Source organism: Nothoprocta perdicaria, unplaced genomic scaffold, assembly GCF_003342845.1.
Source record: "Nothoprocta perdicaria isolate Ctin4 unplaced genomic scaffold, notPer1 scaffold_20, whole genome shotgun sequence".
Classification (NCBI taxonomy): domain Eukaryota; kingdom Metazoa; phylum Chordata; class Aves; order Tinamiformes; family Tinamidae; genus Nothoprocta; species Nothoprocta perdicaria.
The window spans coordinates 6766549-6777311 of record NW_020455205.1 but is presented as its reverse complement, the minus strand read 5'-3'; the positions used below and the strand labels follow the sequence as shown (position 1 = coordinate 6777311).

The window sequence follows — 10763 nt, the reverse complement described above, 5'->3', positions numbered from 1 at the left end:
GCGGGGCCCGGCCGGGGCCGCTCCGCCTCTCCCGGGCCGGCCCGAGGCCCCGCAGCCGGTGAGCGCCGCGCGCCCCCCGGGGCCGTCTCGGTTACGGAAGGGGAGCTGCCGCCGGCGGCGGGGGCTCTGCGGGGCGCGCGGCACCGGGAGGCCGCACTGGCGGTTACGGAAGGGGAGCTGCCGCCGGCGGCGGGGGCTCTGCGGGGCGCGCGGCACCGGGAGGCCGCGCTGGCGGCGCCGCTTCGCGTCGAGCTGCCCCGAGCGAGCGCTCGGCGTGGGCAGCGGGCGCCGCGCTGGGGGCCGCGGTAGGGCGGCGGGGAGCCCCGGCGGCAGCGCCGTGTCCGGCCCCGGCGGGTCCCCGGCGGCTCTGCCCCCGTCCTCAGCGCCACGTGAAAGGTGCCGCCGCGCTGGGGGTGTCAGGGCGGCCCCGGCTCGCCCGGAGGCCGCGGCCGGGCCCCGGGGCGGCCGAGCTCGCAGGCCCCGCCGAGGCCTCGCACCTCGGGGAGCAGAGCTGGGGCCTGCGGGTTCCAGCGTGCGGCTTATGTAACCTGACCAGAGCGCTGCTAGGAGATTTGTCATATAAACTGTTAAATTCAAGGGTTTGCTCTCTGCTTTTTCACAGGTCCATTCTTAAATCAAAAATAAAGCTAGTTGAATGAAGAAAGGGAATATTTAAAGAATAGAAATCCGTATGGCAACCTAGGAAACTGTGCACACCTGGGTTACTTGGGTTTCTGTCTTATGCCTCTACCTTCTGTGCTTATGCTCTCATTTCCAGCCTTTTTGCCTCAGTGGCAGACCAGGTAGGAAAAATCAAAAATAAAAAAATGCCTCTAATGCCATTGGAAAACTTGGTAGATGGAGAGTTTGACAGGGAAGGAATTGTTACGGAGACTGCTTGTTTGTTCTGATGGCCAGTATTTTAGTGGTGCCAAGGGCACTTGGATTGAGCTTCTGGAGACCTGCTTGTCTCAGTAGTTGACCCYAAGGATGGAACACGCAAAATACAATTTAATGAGAAATAACAGACTAATAACCAATTTCTGGACAGTTTATTGAAAGACAGGGACAGTTTATCAAAGGGGCAAGAGGGAGCAGGACGGGATGATTGCCAAGGACACCTACGTCTGCTAGGGACGGGGAAGAATGGGCATCTGTGGGAGGCTGCTCGGCACTCTGCTGGATAACTGTTCATCCTCAGTAATAAAGTCCATTTGATTCCCRGCAGATTAAAATATCACAAAAAACTGCCTCTTTGCAAAGCAAAGCGAGGAAAAGCAGTCGTGCCTGGCAACAATGAGGTAAGTTTTAGACTAATTTACATTTGTATTTTCAAGCAAGGTATATGCACTGTGAATAATGAAAAGCTCAAGCACTTGCTCAAGAATTGTAATTAATGAGACTGGCCTGGATCACTTAATTTAAGCAGAATTTCCTACTGAAACCCTAAAATGCAGTGATGGWGTGGCATGAATAATGTTTGTTGATGAGTAAGCTTACAGTTTTGAGTAAGCTTTCAATTTTGATCTTGTATCTGATTCATCCTGATCTTGGGAGAAATGGTGAGGAACAAATGCATATTATGCATCATTGAAGAGAAAACTAAGCTAAGCAATGACTGTTGGATGCTGTTAAGTTTACAATTTGTGGAGCTCTAAAGAACTGATAACTCTACCTAGGTGGGTCACAGCTGCCAGCACTGCCTTTGTGAGGGCTGCTACTTGGGCCCAAAACGGTGAGGATCCAAAACCTCCCTCTTTGTGCTGAGAGCGATGCTGAATCAGCTGATATATGGCCCTTAACCTCATGTTACAGCATTTATCAGGATAGTATTTTCCACGTTTAGTAGGCATCAGCAGGCAGATACAGAAATGGTTGACAAAATGTCCAGCAAACCAATTATTGAGATTTTTCCTTCTGTATGTGGAGCCTGAGCAGTGGAAAAGAGTAGGAGCATTTTACTCCCTCTTTTCTACCACAGCTCCTGAGGAGGGAGCGACCCTCTCTCCCTTTTGTTTTTAGAGCAGGAACAAAGYTCGAGCTCAGACAGAGCTCTGTAATGCTGAAAATACTGAAGTTAGGCTCTGTACAGTTTTGTTYCCTAATTTCAGCAAAATGTGCTTGGTGAAGGATGTAAATGTTTAGTTAAAAATGCAGTATTGAGAAGATGGAAAAAAGATGATACACAATTTAGAATTAAAGGACAATTCTAGATTTCTTTTTACAGAACAGTGAAATTCAAAGTTAATCAAAATAATTGTGGGTGTGAAAATCAAATGAACACTAGAAACAGGGTACCAGAAATATCTCYTGATAACTGATAGCAACTAGCCCAAGTCCTAAAAATCCTTCTTATTTATTCACTCACTTACTTAAAAATCTACTTACTACTGTGGGAGTTTTGAGGAAGGGTAAACATACATGGGACCGATAATTTTTCCTCTCTTGTTTTCAAGGTATTTTCACTTCTGTAAGCTTCCGGGGAGAGTTATGGGAATCCGCCTGCTTCGCTTCACTTCTGTGGTGATCATCGTCTTACTCCTCGTAGCAGGGGCTTTGACAGCTTTGCTGCCCAGCATCAAAGATGACAAAATGCCCAATTTGAAAAGGGAGCCAAAAGCCCCGAGCCAGCCTGCCTTGGATGCATTTACTCTGATTATGCAGACTTACAACAGGACTGACTTGCTGCTAAAACTGTTAAATCACTACCAAGCCATTCCACATCTGCACAAGGTAATTGTTGTGTGGAACAACGTTGGTGAGAAGGTACCAGAGGACACATGGAATTCCCTGGGACCTCATCCCGTCCCGGTTGTCTTCAAAGTTCAAGCACTAAATCGCATGAGGAACCGACTCCAGAATTTTCCTGAGCTGGAAACAAAAGGTAATGAACAGCTTATGTTGTTACTAGTATTTTCACACTTAAAGTCTATGTACTGAAAGAGAGATGGTTTGAGGTATATTATGGGGGGGAAAAAAAAMCATAGGTTCAACAGGCCAAAGAGGTATTCAACCATATACATATATAAAAGAAATCTTTGTTACGGTAACAGCCCATAAATGCATAGCACCCAAGAGGTGACTACAGCCTGACAGTAAAAGTGTATGGCAGGAAAGAGGATTGCTAAATATATTTCCCAGGCAGTTGCAGCTGTGCCCGCTTTTATGTAAATATAGGTAGTTTAGCCTCTCTTCACCTTGCAGTGTGAACTGGAATTAAAACTCCATGTATGTGTCCAGTCACTGCTAATTTTGTAAAGATTTGATTTAGTCCATAAACTTTAAGACAAGGTCCACAAGAATGCCCTTCTTTCCAGAGAAAGTCCTTTCTCCAGGCATTTGGCTTTCTAACTTAAATCCTGTCAGGAGTTTTCTCCAGTCTTTGGGCAGTACATGTAAATTTCTTGCTAAGCTTTTTCCAGGAGAAGCACAGCCATAAGTCCTACTTGTTTCAGGTGAACAAAACACCCAGGCATTACAGACTTGGCCTTAATTCTGATGAGTTAAAGTAATGCTTCCCTGTCRGTGCCGTCGGCCTGACACGCCATGCCACTCAACCCAGGCCTTCTAGGACACTAGAAACTTCAACTCTCCCAATGTTTTGTTGCCCTCAATATGATTATGCTGACCATAAACTTAAAATTCTGTCTGTACCTGGAATTCTGATCTAAGAATAGCTTCCCTTCTCCTCTTGCTGACTGGATCTTTTGCCTAAGATCTAGGACAAAGATGCTTTCTGATGTAGTTAATTATATTGAATGGCTCTGCATAATTTATTAAGCTTGTTTATTTAGGTCTTGTAAATAGTGTAAATAGATCTTGTAAGATCTGGTACTGGAAATTCTTATATGTAACTAATCTCAAACACTGAAGAATGATATTTGACTTTTTTATTGTAGACTGGCTTAAAGTTAGTGAAATTTTAAGTTTTTTTGCCAGGCATCCTTCCACCTGAGTTTACCATCACACAATTGCCAACTATACTACACGTGACCTGAACTTCCTGAGATGAGTTTGTTGCAGCCTGGCAAATCTAAAATTTGCATTTGGTTTCCGTTATCACGAAACTGAAACCTTGCTTTAACTTTACTGTCTAAGTGTGTTTTTCTCAGTATACTTTCAAGGAATTATGATTCAGTTCTGCAATTCAACCTAATGGTTATCGAAGTTTCCAGCTAACYTGTCAAGCAACGTACTGTGTAATGGAGTCAGGTATTGAGCCATCTGACAAGTACTTCTTTTCCTTCGCTCCTTCCAGCTGTTTTGATGATGGATGATGATACTCTAGTCAGTGCCCATGACCTTGCTTTTGCCTTCTCTGTTTGGCAGGTAATTTTTTTTTTAACCTTCACAGGTAATATTTACAAGATATAATTGAGATAAATAGTTATAATTCTAAAAAGCAATGTAGTATCGTAACAGTGGTATTGAAGTGTATTGCTATTGATGTTATAATTGTAAAGTTAAATACTAAAATGAGGTATTAAGTAGTAGAAATTGCAAAATCTTTCTTCCATGGAAGTTTTGTCTGTAATCTTTCAAATTCTACAGTTTTTCAAATTCTTACATCTGAACACTGAAGCTGTTGATTATTTAATGTGTTTAAATCAATTAGTAGGCTGCAAAATATTTATCTCTCTCTCTCTCTCTCTCTCTCTCTCTCTCTACCTACTGAAGATTGTATGTGGGCAATCAAAAAAAAGGAAGATTTCTCTTTCAAGATTTTTGATTTATTTTGATTATTTTGATAACTTGTTTTTTCTTTCAGCAATTTCCAGAGCAAATAGTGGGATTTGTTCCTAGGAAGCACGTTTCTACTCCTTCGGGTGTATACACGTACGGCAGCTTTGAATTGCAAAGCCCTGGGTCTGGAAACGGCGACCAGTACTCCATGGTTCTCATTGGTGCAGCATTTTTCCACAGTGGGTACCTAGAGGACTTTCAGAAACAGCCAGAAGCTGTTTATGCCTTAATAGATGAAACTCAGAATTGTGATGATATTGCCATGAATTTTCTAGTAGCAAAGAATACTGGAAAGTCTTCGGGAGTGTTTGTAAAGCCTGTTGATATACGAAATTTAGAAAAAGACACTAACAGTGGCTATTCTGGAATGTGGCACAGAGCAGAGCATTTGTTGCAGAGATCTTACTGTGTGAACAAGCTGGTTAATATTTATGATGGCATGCCCTTAAAATATTCTAATATTATGATTTCTCAGTTTGGTTTTCCTAATTATGCCAATCACAAGAATAAAATGTAAGCTAATCTGCTTAAGAGGGCAGATATTAAACAATACTCTGTGAATTGTACTACGTGCAAGGAGTAAGGTGTAGGTTACTGCATTTTGATCATACATACTCATAACCTTTTTCATTTTTTAATGTATTCCTTTTTCTGTGAAGACTCTATGCTGATGTTTAGGTGTAATAAAATCATCCTTGTTCCTTACAAAAACAAGAAGCTTTTTACAGTTAGTTACAGGGCAGTTCTTGAGAAACTTGCACACAAAAATGCACTCCTACACAGTAGCAAGAGTTTTGATTTACCTTTCTTTTATATGTATTATATATATATAATTTTTTTTTTTTTGTAATATATGTATCTAGTGACATGATGTCTGGGCATATTTTTGATATTTGCATGTTGAGACATCTCCTTCCTTTTCCCTCCCCGCCTTTCTCCTCAGTTCCCCATGAACCTGTAGAAGGGCTACAGCAAGCTGTTGGCCAGGCTTCTAGACCCCTGTACAACCCCYCCTTTGCAGTTTGTATGTAAGGTATTATTCTGTATTCTGAGAAGTCCCTGAAGCTGATATGAAAGCAAGCCAGAAGGAGCACACTCAGCCCTGAGCCATCTAAGTCCTAAAACCATCACCTGCAACACGTGTGATCACTAAGGTAGTGGATAATGATCTCTTTGATACAGCTGCTTTTTTTTCTGGAGTTGCTGAAATGATGCTTATCAGTTGCAAGGTAAAACCTAGCTGTTGGCAATGTAAGAAAAATGATTACATAAAATATGATTCTTACATGTGCTGCCAAAACAARTAGGTATCATGTTCCTTATTAACACTCCCTTTAGTATTTAGTTTTGTTTTGGTATTTTGCATGTACAGTGTTACAAAATGTGCCCGAAAGAGCCTAGTTTTAAAAATGTCTTGTTTACAATTCCATATAGGAGTAAGCTGTTTTACATTTAGTCCAGGGTGTATATTTTGTAATATTATAGGTCCACTATTTTTTTTTAAACTTTTCTTTCAGTGAAATATTCGCTTTGCTTTATGGTTCCTTTCATCTCTGCTTTTGCTGGCTGTGAGAATGGATTTAAATTGCTGTACAGTGAATGGATAAAACATTATAAAAGGTATTTTAAGGTAGAGTCAGGGAGGGCCTGACTACATTCAATCTTTGACCTTATCTATAGCAGGAAATAGAGTTATCATTAATAGCTTTTTGGGGGATTCGGTTTTAATCTGGAAACATTGTGCTAACATAAGGCAAAAACCATTTTCATTGCAGTTACAGAATTTGTTGTGTGGTATGGAGAGGAAATGAACCAAAGGCAGTAATTTTGCTGGATCACAGAGTAGAATGAAGTCTGGCATCTACAGAAGATGTTAGCATTGGCTTTTAATGAATTCTCAATAGCAGTGCAAAGGAATCCATGAGCGATCAGTAATAGCTTATTTCTAGTACACAAATGGTATATAATTTTTTTAAGAGGCTAGCTCAACAAAAAGACRATGTGAAAAATGTAGTAAGTTCTTTACAACTGGGCTGATTCTGGCTGCAGAGTTTAAACTTGATGAGAAGAGAGGCTATTTTGCCTTGCCTTGTTTTTTTCAGTATTGGAGGATTTGTTCTACATTCAGTGAAGTCTTCCTAGTACTATTGCAAGATTTAACGGTTAAAATCTTAACATGGTAGTGTAAAAGCTGCTAGATTTTGTTGTGATAGTGAAAAGTAGATTTCAATTATTGTGATGTAAACATACGTAGTATACAAATAGATCTGTGGTCTCTTCAGAAATGCAAATTTCCTAATGGTACCTTATTGCCTTTCATTAACTTACTGGTCTTTTGTAATTTCTGTTCTGTGCAGTATCAACTAAAATTGTGAAGATTCACAGATGTTGTTTACCTGCTTTAAAAATGTGGCATGAATTGTCATCTCAGCCAAATCTTAGTCCTGGGTTGTTTATTTCAGGTAGGTTTTCTTTGCGGGGAGGGGGAGGAAGGGACGTTGCTTTTCTGTATCTGTCAAGGAATTAATAGAACAAGTTTTTATTATACTGGTAACTTAATTTGTACCATTGTCRAATAAAATACATAGATTTGTTTTGCACTTATTTTCAGAGTATTTCAGATTATTGTGTAAGTTTTCCTGTGTTAAATATGTACATTATGTTCTCATGACCAGCACTAAGATCAAAGAAACAARCATAAAAAAACAGGTACTTGTGGGCATGTATATTCACTTAAACTTAAGCAAGGCCCACAAAGGGCAGGCACAAAGCCCTCAGAAAACACAGCCTTGAGCTGTTAGGTTTGGATATCAAGGAAGATTAAAAGGTCAAACTGCAGTTCTTGCTGATACTCAACTTGTGTTTAGAAATGGACGGATTTATTTTTCTCCTCTGTTTTTGTAGCAGTGGAGTTGTGTGGGGTTTTCTGAGAGTTTTGGGTTTGGTCAGTAAGTTTTGTTTAAGGTCAGTGATTTCTTAYGTGTAACACCTTTGCCCTCGGTTTGTAGGATAACGGATTCCATTTGGAAGCTGAATAACAAATTGTCTCAAGTAACAGGTAAAATACATATTTTTAAGAGATATTTTAATGTCAGGTGCAGATCACCAGTACAAAAGACAGGGCTACTAAATAGGATCTTCAGTGCTAATTTAGATGCTTCTTTTTAAYAGCAACATTTAAAAAAAAAATCATTAGAGCCTGTTTCATTTTCCACAGCTTCGAAGTCAAGCTATTACTTATTTCACTGTAGAAAAATCAATTAGGAATTATTCCTTGATTGTTATAAAAGTGTTTCAAGATTCTTTGACTCTACTGGACTCTAATAAGAATTCATATTTTTGAGAAAACAATATGCACATGATGATTTATTCTAAGACATTATCTAGGTGTCATTTAGCAGTAACTTGAAATCTCTACGGATTCGTCATCCACACTGAGTGTTCTATATGAATCAGTGTTCATCCAGTATATAGGATTCAAAAATATCTAAAGTCACATACATCGAAAAATGGGTTGAATAAACAAGAAGTAATACAAGTTTAACACAAAGCTGGCCTCAGAAAGTCATTAATAAGGACATTGCCTTAAAATGATGCAACAGGACAAGAAGATTRAAGTTCAAAACTAAAGTTAAAAAGCCACAAGATGTCACTGTAGCCTAAGTATTTAATATAACCCCAAATGTTAAAACTAGTAATTAGAATTTATTGTAATAACAAAGTAGTATGAGGCAAAAGTATCTGTATTAAAGCTAGCATTTTATAAAGTGAATTTTGCCAGATCAATTATACTAAAAGCTGTAAGAAACAATGCTAAAACTGATAAAGCATATGTAGTAGATATTTTTATGGGGAAAAAGAGGGTTATTTTCTGTGCTTACAAAGGCTGTAACTACTACTAATGAGAACTAATGGACAATTAAAACTATTTAAAATGTTGTCAAAGGCACATAAGCAACCTGCAAGGGAGGGCTGACAGGCTTCAGTTTCTACTCATGTTTGTCTCCTAAATGCATGTCACGAGACAAATTTACAAAGCATAGGCTTGAAATTTAAAAAGAAGTGTATGTATTGCAGGATCCTAGGCACTGGATAGCCCACTATCCTGCTTCTGTTGCCCAAGATACCTTAGCTAAAGCTAAATATCAGCTCACACAAATGCCACCTAAAACTTTGAATAACGTTGGCCTGTAATGAAAGTTTGAGTACAAATAACAGTATTAAGAAGCTATACAYGATATGCAGTCCCCAAGCTTGGATAATTTCTGCTTCAAGGATGGAGTGCTTTATTTAATTAGGAGTTGAATGCAAGTGAAAACAGRATAACACCATGTAGGCATTTTTTTTTCAAAGGAATCACTGATTTCCATGTAAAGAAGATAGCCACCAACAAYCCTTACTTCATTTGCTATTACAGAAAATTCAGTCTTGTAAGCATCTTACATGGAATAGAAATTACCACCAAGTGTCCTTAATGTAACCTCAAATGAATAGTTCCYATGAGAAATATATTACTTCTGGAGTATGGAAAAGGGGCAAAGAGAAAAATATAAGAATGTAGATATAAATTATTGAAACTAATTAAAAAAAAAAAAAAAAGGCTGTTAGAAATACAAAGGCAGTAGAGAGAGTTGCATCTCTGGTACCCCAGCATAAGTGTACTTGTAAGCTTTTCCAGGTTACCTCGTACTTAGGACACTCTTCCAGTGTTTTACTGAAAACGTCACCAGCAGAACCCCATAATTCATTAAATGAACTTGTGGCCAGGGCAGGTGCATGTTATGAAAGCATGGTGGTAACAGTGTGGACTTCACAGCTGTGTGTTATTTTTTATCACCATATCTTTTAAGGTGTTTCTGTTTTTTTCCTTTTTTTCCCCTATGGGAAAGAACAGCACCCTTTTTGTTCTCATCGCAGTACCTCTTCTCCGCTGCCTTTTGCTTCTTCATTTGTGAGAAGGGGCCAGGCTGCTCTGTGCGGCACTGGTACTTGGCTAAGGGGGCCGGGCAGCGCGGTGTCGGCGGCTCCTCCGAAGCCGCAGCGCCCCGCAGCAGGCCGGTGCTTTTCCCGCMACCGGCGCTCTGTGATCCGCCTTGTGAAGCAGGCGGCTCCGAGCAGCCCTCGAGCTGCCTCTGAGCCTCATCCTGACTGACTTTTCGGAGGAGYCCCTGGCCCAAACCAAGGCGCTGCTGGGTGCAAGAACGTTGATGTCCTGCGTTAGCCGTGACACTATTTGTGATGCAAGGGCTTAAAAACTTTAGTGTTTTTAACTGCACAGCCCCGTACTTGGCTGCTTTGCCTTGTGCTTGAGCAGCGTGGGAGCGCCGCCACACGGGCGGGAGCTGAGGGCTGAGGAGAGCGGCCAGAGGGCGGCGGGAGCGGCGCTGTCGCCTCTTCCTTTAGCCAGACTCTCCCCGGAGCCGCCATTCGGGGGAGGAATGAGCTCCGCCGCCTCAGGGGCCCCAACGGCTGTCCCGCGCAGCGCGCTGCCGCCTCCGCACCGAGCGCCGCCCGCTCATTGGCCAGCGGGATGCAACGGCCACCTGGGATTGGCGGGGCGCGACGTCCATCAGGCTGCAGGGCGGTGCGGAGCCGCCGCGGGACCCCGGCAGCCGCATTTTAAGGCAGCGGGCGCGGCGCACGGTGCCTCTGGCGTTCCCGCCATGGCGGTTTGGGCCGCCGCGTCAGTCGCGCCTGCCCCGRCGATGCATCGGCTCCGGTCCTGGTCGCTCCGTGGGCGCAGCCCCGCGATGGGGGCGGCGCTGGGGCGGGCGCTGAGGCGCTGCCGGGCGGCTCCGGGCCGCCCCGTGGCAAGGCGGAGGGCGGGGCCGCGGGCCGGGTGTAACAAAGCGGCTGTAACGTGGTTGCCGGAGCGCCGCGGGGCGCCTGGTAACCGCCCGCTGCCGCTTTAAGCGCCCGGGGGCGGCTCCGCGCTGGGGCGGAGCGCAGGTCCCCGCGGGCGCCCGGCCGCTCTCCTGCCGCTCCGCGCCGTCGGTCCCATGCGGCGGCGGTGGCGGCGG

General features: G+C 43.0%; 1 protein-coding gene across 1 annotated transcript; it reads left to right on the top strand.

The window, feature by feature from the left end:
• The first annotated feature begins 1230 nt into the window (after positions 1-1230).
• On the top strand, positions 1231-7343 carry EXTL2 (exostosin like glycosyltransferase 2). The gene is made up of 4 exons (XM_026037954.1): positions 1231-1301; positions 2457-2884; positions 4259-4329; positions 4769-7343. The coding sequence occupies exons 1-4, from the start codon at positions 1297-1299 to the stop codon at positions 5258-5260; spliced, it is 996 nt and encodes a 331-aa protein (XP_025893739.1). The 5' UTR covers positions 1231-1296; the 3' UTR covers positions 5261-7343.
• The last annotated feature ends 3420 nt before the right edge of the window (positions 7344-10763 follow it).

What these genes read in the sequence shown, in the direction of transcription:
- EXTL2 (XM_026037954.1), top strand. An exon ending in TCCTGAGCTGGAAACAAAAG is followed by an intron (nt 2,885 to 4,258) that starts GTAATGAACAGC and finishes CGCTCCTTCCAG; the next exon opens with CTGTTTTGATGATGGATGAT. An exon ending in TTGCCTTCTCTGTTTGGCAG is followed by an intron (nt 4,330 to 4,768) that starts GTAATTTTTTTT and finishes TTTTTCTTTCAG; the next exon opens with CAATTTCCAGAGCAAATAGT.